The sequence below is a fragment of the Mobula birostris genome, chromosome 4, assembly GCF_030028105.1.
Source record: "Mobula birostris isolate sMobBir1 chromosome 4, sMobBir1.hap1, whole genome shotgun sequence".
In the NCBI taxonomy this organism is placed as follows: Eukaryota; Metazoa; Chordata; class Chondrichthyes; order Myliobatiformes; family Myliobatidae; genus Mobula; species Mobula birostris.
The window spans coordinates 92173367-92193517 of record NC_092373.1 but is presented as its reverse complement, the minus strand read 5'-3'; the positions used below and the strand labels follow the sequence as shown (position 1 = coordinate 92193517).

The 20151-nt window shown below is 40.5% G+C and overlaps 1 protein-coding gene across 3 annotated transcripts in view; it reads right to left on the bottom strand.

Moving 5' to 3' along the window:
- The window catches only part of stk25b (serine/threonine kinase 25b), a 90060-nt gene that overhangs the window by 43034 nt on the left and 26875 nt on the right, over positions 1–20151 (bottom strand). For all 3 annotated transcript variants that reach the window (XM_072255750.1, XM_072255751.1, XM_072255749.1), the window contains exon 2: positions 9174–9404. In XM_072255750.1, coding sequence (XP_072111851.1) covers positions 9174–9404 — 231 coding nt within the window. The remainder of the gene's footprint in view (positions 1–9173; positions 9405–20151) is intronic.

Sequence of the window (20151 nt, the reverse complement as noted above, 5' to 3'; positions counted from 1 at the left end):
GTTTTTATCCAGGTCATTTATATACATCACAAACAGCAGAGGTCCCAACACGGATCCCTGCAGAGCATCACTATTAAAGACCTCCAGCTAAAGTAAGTCCCTTCAACTATTACCCTCTGCCTTCTATGCATAAGCTAGTTCTGAATTCAAACAGCCAATTCATCATAGACCATGCATCTTAATTTTCTAGATCAGCCTCCTGTGAATGACTTTGTCAAACGCCTTACTAAAATCCATCCAAGTAGACAACATCCCCTTGACACCTTGTCAGAAAACTCAATCAAGTTGGTAAGGCACGACGTGTCATGCGCAAGCTATGCTGACTTTCCCTAATTACGCCATGGGGTTTCAAATGCTCATACATCCTATCCCTAAGAATATTCCTCAGAATTTCCCTACTACTGATGTGAGACTCACAAGTCTATAGTTCCCAGGATTTTCCTTGTTCCCTTCTTAAATAGAGGTAAAACATCAGACATGCACCAGATCTCCGGAACCCTGCCTATGTCAAGAAAGGAACTGAAGAGGGCCCAGCAATCTCGTCTCTCGCCTCCTTCAGTAATCCTCAGGTAAATCTTATCCAGCCACGAAAACTTATTCACCTTAAAACTCATTAGGAGGCCCAAAACTTCCTCCTCTTAACCTCTAAACACCCTAACATATTTATACACTCAGCATTGATCTCCTGGTCCTGCATATCTTTTTCCTTGGTAAATACTGAAGCAAAGTACTCATTAACTACCTCACTCACATTCTCCACATTCAAGCAAATGTTCCCCTTTTATCCTTGAGTGGTTCTACCCTCTCCCGAGTAATTATCTTGCTCGATGTATGTATAGAATGTTTGGGATTCACCTTAATCCTACTTGCCAAGGACTTTTCATCACTCCTCCTGGTTTTCCTAATTCCTTTCTTTAGTTATTTTTTGGCTTCTTTATTCTCATGTGCTTCATTTGATCCTAACTTCCAAAGCTTTACATACTTTTCCTTCCTGACTAAATTCATCACCTCTCTGGACATTCAAGGTTCTCTTATCTTTTCATCTCAGTCCTTCCTTCTAAACAGGAACATAACAGTGCCTATAAAAAGTATTCATCCCTCTTGGAAGTTTTCCTGTTTTATTGTTTTACAACATTGAATCACATGGATTTAGTTTGGCTTTTTTCACACTGATCAACAGAAACGACTCTTGTGTTAAGTTTCACCAAACTGGTCTAAATTTAATATAATAATCAAACACAAAATAATTGATTGCTTAATTACTCATTCCCTTCAAGTCAGTACTTAGTAGATGCACCTTTGGCAGCATTATAGCCTTGAGTCTGTGTGGCATTTGGACACTGCAATTTTCCCCCCATTCTTCTTTACAAAACTGCTCAAGCTCTGTCAGGTTGCATGAAGATCATAAGTGAAAAGTCCTTTACAAGTCTAGCCACAAATTCTCAATTGGATTGAGATCTGGACTCTCACTTGGCCACTTCAGGATATCAACTTTGTTGTTTTTAAATAACTTCTGTGTAACTTTGGCTCTATGCTAGCGATCATTGTCTTGCTGATCGCTAAACAAATCTTGTCCCAAGTCGCAGTTCTCTTGCAGCCTGCATCAGGTTTACCTCCAGGACTTCTCTGTGTTGTGCTGCATTCATTTTACCCTCTACCTTCACAAGCCTTACCAGGCCTGCTGCAGTGAAGCATCCCCACAGCATGATGCAGCCACCACCATGCCTCATGGTAGGGATGGTGGGTTTTTGATGATATGTGGTGTTTGGCTCACACCAAACATTGTGTTTAGTCTGATGGCCATAAATCTCAATTTTGTTTTCATCAGACCATAGAACCTTCTTCCAGCTGACTTCAGAGTCTCTCACATGCCTTCTGCAAGCTCTATCTGAGATTTCATCCGAGTTTTTTTTTCCCAACAGTGGCTTTCTCTTTGCCACTCTCCCATAAAGCTGTGACTGGTAAAGCCCCCGGACAACAAATGTTATATGTGCAGTCTCTCCCATCTCAGCCTTTAAAGCTTTTAATTCCTTCAGAGTTGTCACAGGCCTCTTGGTGGGCTCCCTCACTAGCCCCTACTTGGAAGTTCACTTAGTTTTTGAGGATGGCCTGCTCTAGGCAGATTTACAGCCATATTCTTTTCATTTCTTGATGTTTCTTGTATCCATCTCCTGACTTGTGCTTTTCAATAACCTTTTCACAGAGCTGCTTGCAGTTTTCATGATGTAGCTATGGCCAGGATACTGACTCATCAGCAGTTGGACCTTCCAGATATTGGTGCATTTTTGCTATAATCAGCTGAAACACACTGACTGCACACAGGCAATCTCCATTTAACTAACTATGTGACTTCTGAAACCAATTGGTTGCACCAGTGATGATCTGGTGTGTCATATTAAAGGGGGTGAATTCTTGTGCATTTAATTATTTTGTGCTTTAAATTTATAATTAATTTAGGAAACTTTGTAGGGAACTGTTTTAAAAAATCCAAATTAAATCCACTATGACTCAATATTGTAAAACAATAAAACATGAAATCTTCCAAGGGGGAGTGGAGGAGGGGGAAGGAATACTTTTTATAGGCACTGTACATTTCCTATACTCTGTGCACTTGATCTTTAAACACCCTCCACATATGTGATGTGGACTTGCCAGAAAATAGGTATTCCCAAGTAACTTTACTTAGTTCCTGTCAACTGCCCTTATAATTTGCCCTAATCCCAATTTAAAACTCTTCCACAAGGACTAAACCTATCCTTATCTAGAGCTATCCTGCAAAATAAGGAGTTGTGGTCATTGTTCCCTAATTGTTCACCCGCTGAAAGGTCAGTCTCCTGGCTAGGCTCATTCCCCAAAACCAGGTCAAGTCAACCCCCACCTCTCGTTGGATCATCCACATAGTGATTTAAGAAACCTTCCTAGATACACTTAACAAATTCTGCCCCATCTAAACCCCTTGCACTAAGAAGGTCTCAGTATACATTAGGGAATTTGACATCCTCCATGACAAAATTTCCTGGTGGCTATGGGGGACTTAGTACAATACCATCAGCATGATTGCACCCTTCCTATTCCTGAGTTCCACCCAAATGGACTCAGTGTCTGATTTCCCCATAATGTCTCCTGAGTGCAGCTGTGATATTATCCCTGATTAATCATGCAACTGACCCCACCCCCACCTCCTCCTTTCTCAACCAAGTTTCAGTAATGGCTACAACATCATAGTTCAACATACTGATCCATGTTCCAAGTTCATTGCTTTACCATAATAGTCCTAGCATTTTAAAAAATACACACTTCAAACTATCTTACCCATCATACTTGTTATTCTGCCTTTCAATACTTTCCCTGACACCTACTTTCAGGCCTGAACCTTCCCTCACTGATCTAGGGCAACTGTTCCCAGCCCCCTGCAAAACTAGTTTAAACTCTCCTGAGTAGCATCAGCCACGATACTGGCTCTCCTCCAGTTTAGGTGCAATCCATAGTTTTTGTACAGGTCACCCCTTTCCCAGAAAATGTTCCAATGATCCAAGAACTTGAAACTCTGTCCCCTGAACCTCTCCTCAGCCACTTATTCACCAGTGTTAATACCCATTCCTACCCGCACCAGCCTGCGGTACAGAGAGCAATCTGGACATTACTACCTTGGTCCTTCTCTTCAGCCTCTTTTCTAGCTCCGTACTCACAGTGTAGGACCTCTTCCCCTTTTTCGCCTATGTCATTGTTGCCAAAATGCACCATGACCTCTGGCTGTTCCCCCTTAAGTTACTGTTATGTGTTACATATTTTGAATAGTCTGTGCATTTGTTTTTTGTCTAAGAATTTCCTCATGACACAAATATATGGGCGTTTAACTCTCAAAGATCATCTCTCTCCACTAGCTTGTTGACCAGCCTCCTGTTATGTGACCCCACTGAAAGCTGTCACTACTAAACTCCATTACAGCTTTTTCAAATACACTGGTTTTTCCTTATCTATTCTACAATCAGGTTCTTTTTGCCCTTGAGCTTATGCTTAATGCAGTATTCTACTCTCTCTACACCCATGACTTGTGTGGCTAGGCACAGCTCAAACAGCATCTATAATTTTGTTGATGATACTGTTGGCAAAACATCAGATGGTGACAAAAGGGCATACGAAAGAGATATATCAGTTAGTTCAGTGGTATTGCAGCAACAACCCTGCACTAAACATCAGCAAGACCAAAGAGCTAACTGTGGACTTCAGTAAGGGTAAAATGGGGAACACAAACTAATCCTCAGAGGGATCAGAAATGGAGAAAATAAGCAATTCCAAGTTCCTGCTTGTCAATATCTCTGAGGACCTAACCTGGACACAACATACTGATGCAACCATAAGGAAGGCAAGACAGCGGCTATATTTTATTTGGAGTTAGAGGAGATTTCGTTTGTCAATTAAAACACTTGAAAGCTTCTACAAATGTACCATGGACAGCATTGTGATTGGCTGCATCACTGTCTGGAATGGGATGGGGGGGCTACTGCACAAGATTGAAATAAGTTGCAGAAACTTGTGAAATTAGTCAGTTCCATCAAGGGTACCAGCCTCCATAGTATCCAAGACATCTTCAAGGAGCGGTGCCTTAGGAAGCTGGCTTCCAATATTAAGTGTCCCCACCACCCAGAACACTTCACACTGTTACCGTCAGGAAGGAGTACAGAAGCCTGAAGGCACACACTCAACGATTCAGGAATAGCTTCTTTCCCTTTACCATCTGATTTCTAAATGGACACTGAACGCATGAACACTACCTCATCACATTTTTATTTTTGTTATTTTGCACTATTTTAACTTAACTAGTTAATATATATATTTCATGTAACTCAGTTTTTCTCTATATTTATCATGTATTTCATTGCACTGCTGCTGTGAAGTTAACAAATTTCACAACATATGCTGGAGATATTAAATGTGATTCAGATTCTGATTTCATTTGCCATTTTTCTACACTCTTACTTCTGAAGTTCCTCCTGTGTTCACCCAGCAAACTTCAGCATTTTAAAAGCCTGCATAAGGAATCCTTAACTATGCAATACGACTAAATACAATTAATGTTATCCACCAATTTCTTTGAAAAGTGACAAGATGAAAAGCTATTGCATTATTAGATGTCATATAGCCCATTCCATATGGAAAAAAAAAATTTCATTAGGTGCCACAAAAATGCCAAAAATAAATACATTAAATACAAACCACACCTAGTCCCCCTCATCCATGACCCATCTTTGCTCATCTATATTGGCTTTTAATCCCACATCACAAATTTTAAAAGGTGCTTAAATTACCATGTTTTGTCCCTGTATCCATCTCCAGTTTTACTTATTCACTCCACTTTTTCTTATTCCCCTTTGATTAAGATATATTTATTTTCATTATCCCTTTCGCTGGTTAATCCCCATCAATCGCTACCTAATTCAGGACTCCACATTTGGTCGATATATCACATTCAGGAAAAGCAGTTCAAAAATGAACATTCTACTGACAATTCTTTCAAAGTTTACTTATTAAACTGATATACTCAAAATACTTCATTTTATAAATTGTATTCAAAATTTTAAGTATTTTCCAGACAGTGACCAGAGTTCTGGATACAATAAAAATAGATTTAGCTCAGCATTTTCAAAAGCTTATAATTTACAGACTCAAGATTTAAGTTTATTTATCATGTGTATACTGAAATGTGTCGATTGTGTTGACAACCAACACACCATAGAGTGTGCTGGGGGCAGCCCAAGTGTCATCACACATTCCAACACCAATGTGGCATGCCCACGATGCTCGGCAGAAAAATCACAGGATACAACAAGCAACAAGAACAGCAAAGCAAACTCCGCTCCTGTCTCCCATCCATGCACATACACAGAGTCAGGGTTAGATTCATTGTCCATTCAGAAATCTGATGGTGGAGGGGAAGAAGCACTTCCTAAAATGTTGAGTTTTTTTTTCAGGCTCCTGTACCTCCTCTTTGATGGTAGCAATAAGAGGCATCACCTTTTGAAGATGACCTCAACGCTTCGGGGGGGGGGGGGGGAACTTCTGCAGTTTTTTCCAATCTGTGCAGTGGCCCTTCCATACCAGACAGTGCTGCAACCAGTTAGAATGCTCTCCACAATACATCTGCGGAAATTTGTAAAGAGTATTTTAAGTACCAAATCTCCTCAAACTCCAAATGAAATATAGCCACTGTCATGCCTTCTTTGTTGTTGTATCAATATGTTGGCCCTAGTATAGGTCTTCAGAGATGCTGACACCAGGAAGTTGAAGCTGCTCACCCTTTCAACTGCCGACCCCTTGATGAGGACTGGTATGTTCCCCAACTTTCCCTTCCAGCCAAGTCCACAGTTAATTCCTAGTTCTTCCTGATGTTGAATAGAAGGTTGTTGTTGTGACACCACTCAACTAGCTAATGTATCTCACTCCTGTACGTCTTTTTGTCACCATCTAAAATTCTGCCGACAACAGTTATGTCATTGGGAAAGTTATAGGTGTCGTCTGCACTGTGCCTAGATTACATTTCTTCTTTAGCAATAATTCACATAACTAAAATTTGGTAAGCTAATCAAAAGTCACCGAATATTTTCTGCTAGATTTTTAAGGTGGTAATTAAAATCACTTCCTGCCTACAATTCCCCTTAATAAAAAGACAAATTTCTATGTTACACTTATTTAATTTAATCTACATTTCTTTGATTTAATTAGCTTGTGCTCAATTTATTAAATAAGTCATACACACTTTTCTTAGGAGAGACATGATAATGTTTCCGAGGACCATGCTGCAGCTCTGACATCATTTTGTGCATCAGTAAGGTAAATATGGGCTTATTCTGAGGATAATGAAAGTAGCAAAACTTAAAGATACTTCAGAATTTGTGCTTAAGGACTATAAACAACATTGATACTTCAAAACCCTTTTCTCTGAAACTTGAATTTAACCTTGAATCTCTACTGTAGGTACCTAAATTTTAAAATTAACTAGATATTTTACAAACATTAAATCTGGGAGAGGTTTAATAGATTAATGTAATCAGTAATACAGATTGAATATGAATCGTTGGGATCTTTAGAAATACATGTTAGAAATATTAGCTGGATAGTTGGCTAACATAAGAGTTGCTGTTTGCAAATCCCATCCTTCACAATCATCCAGAAAAATGGCATGAGATACTTGAGGTTTAGACCATAGGTCACAGGAGCAGACATTTGTTTTTGCTAATATTATGGTTTAAATGGAAAACCCTTTCCAATTATTGCATTGTCACAACTTACAAAAAAGCAACAGATCACAGCAACGAAGATCTCAGGTATTTGCCCCTACTTTTCTCCTGTCCAATGTTACACTTAACTACCAACTGTATGTCAGTTTTCTTACTCACTTGTGACTCCCTGAATACATTTAGAAAGAGCTTCTTGAAGAAAGGAAAATAATTGGGGGGGGGGGGGGAAGGATTATATGGAGCAAACTGAACTAATATTCATCACAATCAAGAATTTAATGCTATTTTCCAGCCCTCTGAACAATTGATGATTTCTACGTAGCTTCATGTACTATGATTTTCTTATACAGTACCAACAATACATGCTAAAGATGAGATTTTATGTTGTGATTCCTCTGATAAATAAATTCACATAATTGGTAATTGCTTACTTCAAAATTATATTTCTCTTCATCGTCCTGACTTAACTGTTCTCTAATACTTGGAAGAATGGTCTTTTAAACAGCTACTTCTAAACTATTGTACATAGTTTCATCCCATAGTCCAGTCACTCATTTGCTTCCTCATTTTCACTCATAACCCATTCTTAGATACTGAAGTCACGCTTCTTATTGGGATTTCAAATCCGCTTGCTCAAAGAGTGGAAACCTTATTAAGAACCTTTATCACCCCAAGATGTCTTCCTACTATTCAGCAATTCAGGCTGAGAGAAGTTAGCATTTCAGGACAATAAGGAAATCATAACCTGAAACATTGGTTATTTCTTCATTTGGTACTGCCCAGCTTATTAGTACGTCATGCATTTTCTGTTTTATTTCTAAAAAGCATCCATATTATTTTGCTTTAAAATGATTATTTTTGGTTCTCTTAACTTGTCCCCATGGCAACCTCCGCCTGCGCCTTCTTTGAATCTCAAACACCCCACAGCTTCAAGTGAATTATTTTTGTTGAGGATCAAGTAATGTGCGGAGATTAATAGATGAAACAAGCACCAACTTTACATAGAATAGGGCATCAGGTGCACAGCAGCCAACCTTCAAAAGATTAAAGTTATGGAAAATACTCTGGTGCAAATAAGTTGCCTGCTTATAACTTTTACAACTATAGTGTTACATGCAGTTATTTCCCGAAGGCCAGAATTAACAAGATTTTGAGATGTTAAGTTACTTTACCCATGAGGATTTTCTAATTGCTCCAAATTGTACAAGAAACATCTTTTAATTTACTAGAAGAGTTAACTTGCACTAATTGTGTGCCATCTTTGGTATAGTGGCAGAACTCCTGCTCAAGTGAAAAACTAAAGACCTTCTCTGCAGAAATCTGAGCACAAAATGCACATGCTGTTTCAGTACTGAGATCAGACTATACTGGTATACTCTGAGGAAGTCAAAATGAAGCCCCTTCTAAAAGAGGAAGTAATAGATTCTATTTTGAAAAGATTCCCCCCCCCCCACTGTTCTTTCAGGATTATTCTTCAATAAACATCAATAAAATGGATTATTTTGTTGCTCCCCTTGTTGCCGTTTATAGGTTTTTGTGGAGCAGGATGAAATTGTCGTGTTCTACTGGAACTGAACAATGACTTTTTCCAAATGTACTTTTAGTGTTGTACAAGATTTTCATGTCTTAAATCTTGGGGAATTATTGGACATTTCCTATTTTTCATATTATTTTCTTATTTCATATTGGTTTAGTTTCGTCTAGCTTTCCACAGTTCAGCAAGTTCATGCCTTCATACCAGATTTGTCATTTTAACACACCTATGACTGCACGTATTGGAAGCAAATGGTTAAGCAGACAAAACTTCTTTCAAATCAAAAACAAAATTGTGGCAGTAAATAAATAATCTCTCTTTTGGAAATTATGAATACAGGTGTACGGATTTAAATAGCATGGTGCTGGTGTCTTGTCCAATACTTACTCCAAATCCCTTACCTTTAAGTAAGAGCCATAGTACTTGGTGACATATGGACTGTCACACTGGCTGAGCACTGTAATCTCCTGCTGTATGTCTTCTATCTCGTCTTCTGCCTCTTCCAAGTCAATGATTTTGATTGCCACAACTTCTTTACTGCGATTCTCTATACCTTTGTAAACTTCACCAAAAGAGCCTTTTCCAATCCGTTCCTGTTTCGTAAAGAGCTCCTCAGGGTCCATGCGTGTATTCTAAAGGAAAACCACAACATCACACATTTTTTGGTCTAAAGAGAATGCAAAGTATTGTTCAAGTATAACATAACTGGCGTTCAATTCCATAATTGCTTTTATTCAGAATTCTAAACAATTTAGAATGTTATACAGGATGCAAAGTGGAGTTTAAAAAGATATCTCAAGTGTTATTTCACAAAGAACTGAGGCAGGACAATGGACCAAATGCTCTCTTTCTAAGCGCAATATAATTTTCTAGTCTCTATGAAACAAAATCAGGAATTCAACCTCTTATGGCTGTTCCAACATTCAAGTTATTAAATTGTAACATAATCAACTTCTAGATTCCCTACTACACTTACTTTACAGAAAGCTGAAAATCTGATCTGGCACCAATCTTTTGAGGGAAAAAATTCCAGGCCTGTCCTATAGAAATGTGTTACAAACCAAAAGCACAGATCTCTACAAATGCCATTTTGTCATACCCCATAAGAAGACAACCCATTTATCCTTCATTGGTCTTACTTTCTGACCCAAGTCACAAATTTGTATCCAATTTCATGCATTTTTGATTTTCTCAACAATCTATTATGAGACACAAGATGAAAAAATATCATTGCAGGAGATTTGTAGAGTTTACTCTCCTGTGCCATATGAACCTGACTCTACATCAGCATCAACTCATTGCTGGATTCTGATGTTTTAATGCAAGGTTCTTTCAGAAGTCAGGAAAACAGCATAAAACTTGTTGCTTCATGATATTTTATCAAATGTTGATAGAACAAAGGAAAGTTGAAAATGGAGGGTAATAGAGGTCCACTAAGTGAAGGGAGAGATAAAGACAGAATGCTGGTGGAACACAGCAGGCCAGACAGCATCCATAGGAAGAAGCACAGTAGACGTTTCGGGCTGAGACACTTCGTCAGGACTAACTGAAAGAAGAGACAGTAAGAGATTTGAAGGTGGGAGGGGGAGGGGAAGATCCAAAATGATAGGAGAAGATGGGGGGGGGGGGGGGAAGGTCAAATTTCTAGCTCTTAGCTCTATCCCTCCCCCTCCTGTCTTCTCCTATCATTTCAGATCTCCCCCTCCCACCTTCAAACCTCTTAATATCTCTTCTTTCAGTTACTCCTGACGAAGGGTCTCGGCCCTAAACGTCGACTGTGCTTCTTCCTAAAGATGCTGTCTGGCCTGCTGCGTTCCACCAGCATTTTGTGTGTTGCTTGAATTTCCAGCATCTGCAGATTTCCTCGTGTTTGTGGAGAGATAAAGAGGCAAGATGGTGCCCAGCATGGGTCAGCTATTCTTATACCAATAGATAAGGAAATTCCACTTATAAATAAATGTTAACCAACGAGAAAGCACTTATTCAATACTGCAGTACCAGGAGCAGCTTCCAGTGTTATACCAATATAAGCATTAGCTGTTGGATCTCCATTAAATTTCTAATCTGGAAGTCAAAAATAGGAAGCAGTCTAAATTCCAAGACCTCAGTTTATTTTAAGAGAACAAACAAACATACTAATACTAAGTGCACTAAATAAAGAGCTGTGAAATGATGCTAAGGGATGCAAGACAAAAGAATGAAGATGACACTTCTAAGAAATCTATCACTTTTATGGATACGTGAAAATCCTTAGATAGGATTAAACAAGTTAGTCGGCTACATAATTAAAATAAGTACATCACATGGGTAATATGTTAATACTTAGCCAATGAAAAATGAGGAAGGTGATAAACTGTTTATTCAGCTGCTATACCATTTTCTGTCACTGAGTGAAAAATATGAGTTTCTTAAAAAGTACATATCTTATAAAAAGTATTATTTAAAAAAACAGAAACATAGAAAATAGGTGCAGGAGTAGGCCATTCAGCCCTTCAAGCCTGCACCGCCATTTATTATGATCATGGCTGATCATCCAACTCAGAACCCTGCACCAGCCTTCCCTCCATACCCCCTGATCCCCGTAGCCACAAGGGCCATATCTAACTCCCTCTTAAATATAGCCAATGAACTGGCCTCAACTGTTTCCTGTGGCAGAGAATTCCACAGATTCACCACTCTCTGTGTGAAGAAGTTTTTCCTAATCTCAGTCCTAAAAGCCTTCCCCTTTATCCTCAAACTGTGACCCCTCGTTCTGGACTTCCCCAACATCGGGAACAATCTTCCTGCATCTAGCCTGTCCAATCCCTTTAGGATTTTATATGTTTCAATCAGACCCCCCTCAATCTTCTAAATTCCAACGAGTACAAGCCCAGTTCATCCAGTCTTTCTTCATATGAAAGTCCTGCCATCCCAGGAATCAATCTGGTGAATCTTCTTTGTACTCCCTCTATGGCAAGGATGTCTTTCCTCAGATTAGGGGACCAAAACTGCACACAATACTCCAGGTGTGGTCTCACCAAGGCCTTGTACAACTGCAGTAGTACCTCCCTGCTCCTGTACTCGAATCCTCTTGCTATAAATGCCAGCATACCATTCGTCTTTTTCACTGCCTGCTGTACCTGCATGCCCACTTTCAATGACTGGTGTATAATGACACCCAGGTCTCGTTGCACCTCCCTTTTTCCTAATCGGCCACCATTCAGATAATAATTTGTTTTCCTATTTTTGCCACCAAAGTGGATAACTTCACATTTATCCATATTAAATTGCATCTGCCATGAATTTGCCCACTCACCCAACCTATCCAAGTCACCCTGCATCCTCCTCACAGCTAACACTGCCGCCCAGCTTCGTGTCATCCGCAAACTTGGAGATGCTGCATTTAATTCCCTCATCCAAATCATTAATATATACTGTAAACAACTGGGGTCTCAGCACTGAGCCTTGCGGTACCCCACTAGCCACTGCCTGCCATTCTGAAAAGGTCCCGTTTATTCCCACTCTTTGCTTCCTGTCTGCTAACCAATTCTCTATCCACATCAATACCTTACCTCCAATACCGTGTGCTTTAAGTTTGCACACTAATCTCCTGTGTGGGACCTTGTCAAAAGCCTTTTGAAAATCCAAATATACCACATCCACTAGTTCTCCCCTATCCACTCTACTAGTTACATCCTCAAAAAATTCTATGAGATTCGTCAGACATGATTTTCCTTTCACAAATCCATGCTGACTTTGTCCGATCATTTCATCGCTTTCCAAATGTGCTGTTATCACATCTTTGATAACTGACTCCAGCAGTTTCCCCACCACCGACGTTAGGCTAACCGGTCTATAATTCCCCGGTTTCTCTCTCCCTCCTTTTTTAAAAAGTGGGGTTACATTCGCCACCCTCCAATCCTCAGGAGCTAGTCCAGAATCTAACGAGTTTTGAAAAATTATCACTAACCCATCCACTATTTCTTGGGCTACTTCCTTAAGCACTCTGGGATGCAGACCATCTGGCCCTGGGGAATAATCTGCCTTTAATCCCTTCAATTTACCTAACACCACTTCCCTACTAACATGTATTTTGCTCAGTTCCTCCATCTCACTGGACCCTCTGTCCCCTACTATTTCTGGAAGATTATTTATGTCATCCTTAGTGAAGACAGAACCAAAGTAATTATTCAATTGGTCTGCCGTGTCCTTGCTCCCCATAATCAATTCACCTGTTTCTGTCTGTAGGGGACTACATTTGTCTTTACCAGTTTTTTCCTTTTTACATATCTATGAAAGCTTTTACAGTCAGTTTTTATGTTCCCTGCCAGTTTTCTCTCATAATCTTTTTTCCCCTTCCTAATTAAGCCCTTTGTCCTCCTCTGCTGAACTCTGAACTTCTCCCAGTCCTCAGGTAAGTCACTTTTTCTGGCTAATTTGTATGCTTCTTCTTTGGAATTGATACTATCCCTAATTTCTCTTGTCAGCCACGGTGCACTACCTTCCTTGATTTATTCTTTTGCCAAACTGGGATGAACAATTGTTGTAGTTCATCCATGCAATCTTTAAATGCTTGCCATTGCATATCCACCGTCAATCCTTTAAGTGTCATTTGCCAGTCTATCTTAGCTAATTCACGACTCATACCTTCAAAGTTACCCCTCTTTAAGTTCAGAACCTTTGTTTCTGAATTAACTATGTCACTCTCCAACTTAATGAAGAATTCCACCATATTATGGTCACTCTTACCCAAGGGGCCTCTCACGACAAGATTACTAATTAACCCTTCTTCATTGCTCAAAACCCAGTCTAGAATAGCCTGCTCTCTAGTTGGTTCCTCGACATGTTGGTTCAAAAAACCATCCCGCATACATTCCAAGAAATCCTCTTCCTCAGCACCTTTACCAATTTGGTTCACCCAATCTACATGTAGATTGAAGTCACCCATTATAACTGCTGTTCCTTTATTGCACACATTTCTAATTTCCTGTTTAATACCATCCCCGACCTCACTACTACTGTTAGGTAGCCTGTACACAACTCCCACCAGTGTTTTCTGCCCCTTAGTGTTATGCAGCTCTACCCATATCGATTCCACATCTTCCCGGCTTATGTCCTTCCTTTCTATTGCGTTAATCTCATCTTGAACCAGCAACGCCACCCCACCTCCTTTTCTTTCATGTCTATCCCTCCTGAATATTGAATATCCCTGAACGTTGAGCTCCCATCCTTGGTCACCCTGGAGCCATGTCTCTGTGATCCCAACTATATCATAATCATTAATAACAATCTGCACTTTCAATTCATCCACCTTGTTACAAATGCTCCTTGCATTGACACACAAAGTCTTCAGGTGCTCTTTTACAACTCTCTTAGCCCTTATACAATTATGTTGAAAAGTGGCCCTTTTTGATGCTTGCCCTAGATTTGTCGGCCTGCCACTTTTACTTTTCTCCTTACTACTTTTTGCTTCTACCCTCACTTTACACCCCTCTGTCTCTCTGCACTGGATCCCATCCCCCTGTTGTGAACTAACCTCCTCTCGCCTAGCCTCTTTAATTTGATTCCCACCCCCCAACCATTCTAGTTTAAAGTCACCTCAGTAACCCTCGCTAATCTCCCTGCCAGGATATTGGTCCCCCTAGGATTCAAGTGTAACCCGTCCTTTTTGTACAGGTCACGCTTGCGCCAAAAGAGGTCCCAATGATCCAAAAACTTGAATCCCTGCCTCCTGTTCTAATCCCTCAGTCACGCATTTATCCTCCACCTCATCGCATTCCTACTCTCACTGTCGCGTGGCACAGGCAGTAATCCTGAGATTACTACCTTTGCGGTCCTTTTTCTCAACTCCCTTCCTAGCTCCCTATATTCTCCTTTCAGGACCTCTTCCCTTTTCCTACCTATGTCATTGGTACCTATATGTACCACGACCTCTGACTCCTCACCCTCCCACTTCAGGATATCTTGAACACGATCAGAAATATCCCGGATCCTGGCACCAGGGAGACAAACTACCATCCGGGTCTCTGGAGCGCCTATCTGACCCCCTTACTATTGAATACCCTATCACAACTGCCCTCCTCTTCCTTGCCCTACCCTTCTGAGCTACAGGGCCGGACTCTGTGCCGGAGGCACGGCCACTGTTGCTTCCCCCAGGTAAGCTGTCCCCCCCAACAGTACTCAAACAGGAGTACCTATTGTTAAGGGGCACAGCCACCGGGGTACTCTCTATTACCTGACTCTTCCCCTTCCTCCTCCTAACCGTGACCCACTTGTCTGCGTCCTGTGGCCCCAGTGTGACCACCTGCCTGTAACTTCTCTCTATCAACTCCTCACTCTCCCTGACCAGACGAAGGTCATTGAGCTGCAGCTCCAGTTCCGTAACGCGGTCCCTAAGGAGCTGCATCTCGATGCACTTGGCGCAGATGTAGACATCCGGGAGGCTTGGAGACTCCAGGGCCTCCCACATCCGACACCGAGAACAACAAACTGCCCTCACACTCATACTGCTCCTCTCCTCAAATAACAACAGAAAATGAATACCAAACCTTCCTCGCCTCGCCTGTTTCCGCCTAAGCCCGTTGAGCCGAAGCCCTTAAGCCTTCACTCTGCTTCCGGCTCACTCCGCCGCCCGCAAACTACGCTGCCCGCTGTATGAGGCTCTGTTCCTTTTAAATCTGCCGCGCTGCACTGCCTGACGTCACACGCCTGCGCAGTCCCGCCTCTCTGAACGCCGTTGGAGAGAAAAAAACCGTAAATTCCAAAAATGTCTTCCTCCGCACTCCCGCTCCGACTCTCAGACTTCCTTCTTCGAATCAAACCCGAAGCAGGATTTCTGCCCTTTTAAATCTGCCGCGCTGCACTGCCCGACGTCACACAAATATACATAACCATTAAGAAGCACAACAAACAAACAACAGAACTACCTAAAATACAAGCTGATAATTGATTGTTAGCTAAGAATTTAACAAAGAAAATATCAATTAAACAACAATCTCCCTTTTTATTCTAAATCACACATTATTACATCTGAAAATTCAGAGGTAGAAAAACTTGTTTTATCTACGTTAAGTATACAGTCGGCCCTCCGTATCCGTGGATTCAACCAACCGCGGATCGAAAATATTCGAAAAAAAATTCCAGGAAGTTCCAAAAGGCAAAACTTGAATTTGCCATGCGCTGACCACTACGCTTAATCCATGCGAATGAAGCAGTGTGTAGGCATACCCTGCTGTAGCCTCCCGCCATTTCACAGATCCTCCGTCTCTCTCTAGCACTCGCCAAGGAACACATAGAAGAGCATAGAGAAACCCTTACCAATGAGAAACTTGAAGATCTGCTGAAATCCTCTACAGATGATGATGATGATGAAGATTTAGAGGAGGCAGAGCCATCAATTTGGACACCTGAAAAATTTGCAGCAGTTTTTCAACAGGCGCAAACGTTAAAGGATATGATCCTCGAGTACGATCCTTCGATGGAACGAAGCCTCCATGTCACCAGAGGGATAACAACATGCCTACAACCACTGCAAGATTTGTTTGATGATGCAAAGAAAAAGAAACAGCTTCCTATAACAATGTTTCTAACTAAAGCATCTGCAATTGTGAAGCCTCGACCTTCAACGCTTTAAGATCCTCAGCCCTCAACCTCCACAGATCTTGACATTAGTATTATTGAGCCTCCTCCAAAGCGTCATTATTCCCTAAACAATACAGTATAACAACTAATTACATAGCACTTACATTGTATTAGGTATTATAAGTAATCTAGAGATGATTTAAAGTATAGGGGAGGATGTGCATAGGTTATATGCAAATACTACGCATTTTTTATAAGGGACCTGAGCATCCGCGGATTTTGGTATCCGTGGGGGGTCCTGGAACCGATCCCCCGTGGATACCGAGGGACAACTGTAATCAAAAACTACCCAAGTCATGGAATATCAAAGGGTATATATTCTTCAAAGTATTCACAGGATTATGTCATGGTTAGGCAGATTAGTACACGAGTTTGAACCATTATATTAATGATAGCCTTTAAGTAAAAAACAATGTAATTATGAGATGACTATTATGAGATTACTATAACATGACTCATAATGTTGAGTAACTTTAGCTTCTGAAACTTAAATGAATCCAAAGAAATCCCCTTCATCAGTATTTTAACTGCTTCTTTACAGATATGATCAGCCAAATTAGTTACGTTTTCAGACTCTCAGATGTGTAAGTACAACACTCTTTGCCTACAACTGCACACGTTCTCTCCTTAACTGCTAGGTGAAGATCTAATGACATACGATTTTGAAGAACCATCTTATGCATGATGACTATTTCTGTTGTTAATTTCCCCCAGGCTTCAGCAGTGTTATTGTTTACTCTTTCTAAGGCTGCTGCAACATTTTTAGTCTCTCTTATACTCCTTGTAACATCATAAAATGGAAATAAAATTGATGCAAAGTGATCTCCTTCTGAAATGTCTCGTTTACTTCCAGGCTCGGGAGGTAAAGGCAAGATGTGTGCATGTCTTATGACAGGGAAAAGCTACCCTAAATAACAAGACTCTAACGAATTTTGCGGACGAGAGGATTAGGCTCCATTTCTGCTCATAAAGTACAAACAGTTCCATGAACTTAGACCATTTCTTATCACTTAAGATGAACCTTGTTGAAATGTACTATTTTTCTGATCATCAATGGAAATTCCAGAGTCCTTAACAGTTTTTGGTTCCTCATCTAAGAAAAGATGTGCTGGCATTGGAGAGGGCTCAGAGGAGGTTCACAAGGATGATTCTGGGAATGAAAGGGTTATCTTATGACGAACGTTTGATGGCTCTGGGTCTGTATGCGTTGAAATTCAGAAGGCCCAGGAAGGATCTCACTGGAAACATTTGAATGTTGGGAGGCATTCAAAGTAGATGTGGAAAGGATGTTTCCCATGGTGGGGGAGTCTAAGACAACCAGGCACAGCCTCAAGATAGAGGGGCATCCATTTAAAACAGAAGAAACTTCTTTAGCCAGAGAGTGGGGGATTTGTGGAATTTATCAGCACAGGCAGCTGTGGAGGTCAGGCCATTGGGTGTATTTAAGGCAGAACTTGATAGGTTCTTGATTGGACAAGGCATCAAAGGTTATGGGGAAAAAGGCCAGGGAGTGGGGCTGAGGAAGGGAAGGAAAGTTCATCTATGATTGAATGGCGGAGCAGACTTGATGGGCCAAATGGAGTAATTCTACTCCTCTATCTTATGGCTTTATTACCTATTTAGGTCAGTGTAAAGTGTAATTGCATGAACAAGGCCCAACTGGAATGGTACCATCTCTACTCAAAAGGTAGATTTTACAGTAAACATGAAATAGTTAATAGCTTTGTCATAAACATAAGATGAGGCTATATCTCAGGATAAGACATGAATAGGGTCAGGTATAATATTCCCTAAATCATGCTGATTATATTTACATAAATGATTCAGTTTAAAACAATAAGCAGAGGTATAATATTTGCATATTTATGTCTCCCTTGAGAATAATGTATCATAGGCATAATGTCAACATCGCCATTGCTAGAATGTTTAATAAAGAGGGTGGATGTTTATTCTGGGCCTGCAGGAATGCCCAGTGTTGAAATGTGTGGTATATATTGACATACCCGATAGCACCAGCAAATTCATGTGATACCCATAAGTATACATTATGAGTTAACTCAACTGGCACATTATGACTAGGAAAAATTGACAAAAATATACCAGCTAATATTAGAATAAATTTCATAATGTCCAGTAATTTGCAATCTGCTTCAAGTCTTCTGCCTGTTTAGTGATTTACTAACTGTAGCCCATTACAGTACACATTGGGCCAAGACATTACTAGCACATTAATTACAGCGCTTGCCTTCACTGGGTACCACTTTAGTTTGCCTTCAGTGGCTGGCATATTTACCTTTTTTTTTATTTTCACCACTGAATTGGAAATTAACAACACTCAACAGCTGTCAAATTCCCAGTGGATTCTTACGCAGTTTATCAGGATGTGTCCTCTTTCTGTTGGATCACTCCTTGCAGCAGAAACCTCTTGAGAAGCAGACTAGACAGCTTGGGTTAACTTTACACAATAGTTAACTAAACTACCTGCCATAATGTGTATATCAGCCACTCTGAGAATAAGGGTTCCCAGCAATGACATAGGACGTCCTGTTACCACCTTGAATGGACTTAGTTGAGTTTTCTTGTTCGGGAGTGCTCTGATGATACACAAGACCACAGGAAGAGCCATAGGCCATGGTACACCATCATCAGGATACTTAGTTGTTGTTTGATAATTCCATTCTTTTGTTCAACTCTGGGTGATGTGGACCATGAAAAGACCATTCAATGTTCATTAGTCAACATAATTCCTGACAATTCCCATCTAGGAATGTATTCCTTAATCAGAATTTTTGCTGTGTTTGTGGCAGTGGTTTTCCTTGCTGGAATAGGTTCCATCCACCTTGAAACCTTATCCATTATTACCAGTACATCTGAGTATCCTTGACACTTTGATAAAGAAATTTAGTATACTAATGAGTGCAAAAATGGAGCAGGTGGGCAGGAGCACCTAATTATGGTAGTTTTTCCATTGCTCCAGGACTTGTTTTGTGGCATGTCATGCATATTTCAAATATTTGTCGAGCTTGTGCCCTGAACTTTAGATTTCACAACTATTGTGAAAATCTGACAATCATCTTCTGCACTCCAATTTGTCCTAGGGAGCGTGTCTGTTGTGCCGGATGATTTGTATGTTTGTGGTACAGAGTCAACTTTGTTTCCATAATTCCTGCTGTCAGGTTCATTGCACATGTTCTTGGTACATGTGCAATTTACTTCTTTTATTTCCTCCCATGTTGCCCTTCTTGTTATTTCATCTGTGGATGCATTTCATTGTCATTATTTTGCAGTGGCTTTTACATTTTCATGCAGCAACCTCCAATGACATTAACAAGTTCTTGTACTAGCTGGCTATTCTTGCTTGGGGTTCCTACAGTCGTAAGGAATCCTCTGTCTCCGTAAGTTTCAAAAATCATGCACAACTCCAAAAGCATATAAAGAATCAGTGTAGATAATATCCGATCTTTCTTCTGCCAACTTACAAGCTTCAAAAGTTTTAGTTCTCCCTGTTGCTCAGGGGTACCAGAAGCCATGCTTCCTGATGCCAGCATTTCAGTTCCAAAAACAACCATTCGAATTCTCCTCTCAATCACTGAGGAGGCAGCGTACAGAATCGCAGTAATAACCAACAGTGTGGGGGGGGGAGGGGGAGCAGTGTGAGACTCTGATGACCCTCTCTGTGGTTTTCACTATCCTCTGTAGGGTCTTGCAGTCTGATGCCTTGCAACTTCTGTACCACAAAATAATGCAGCCAGACAGGAC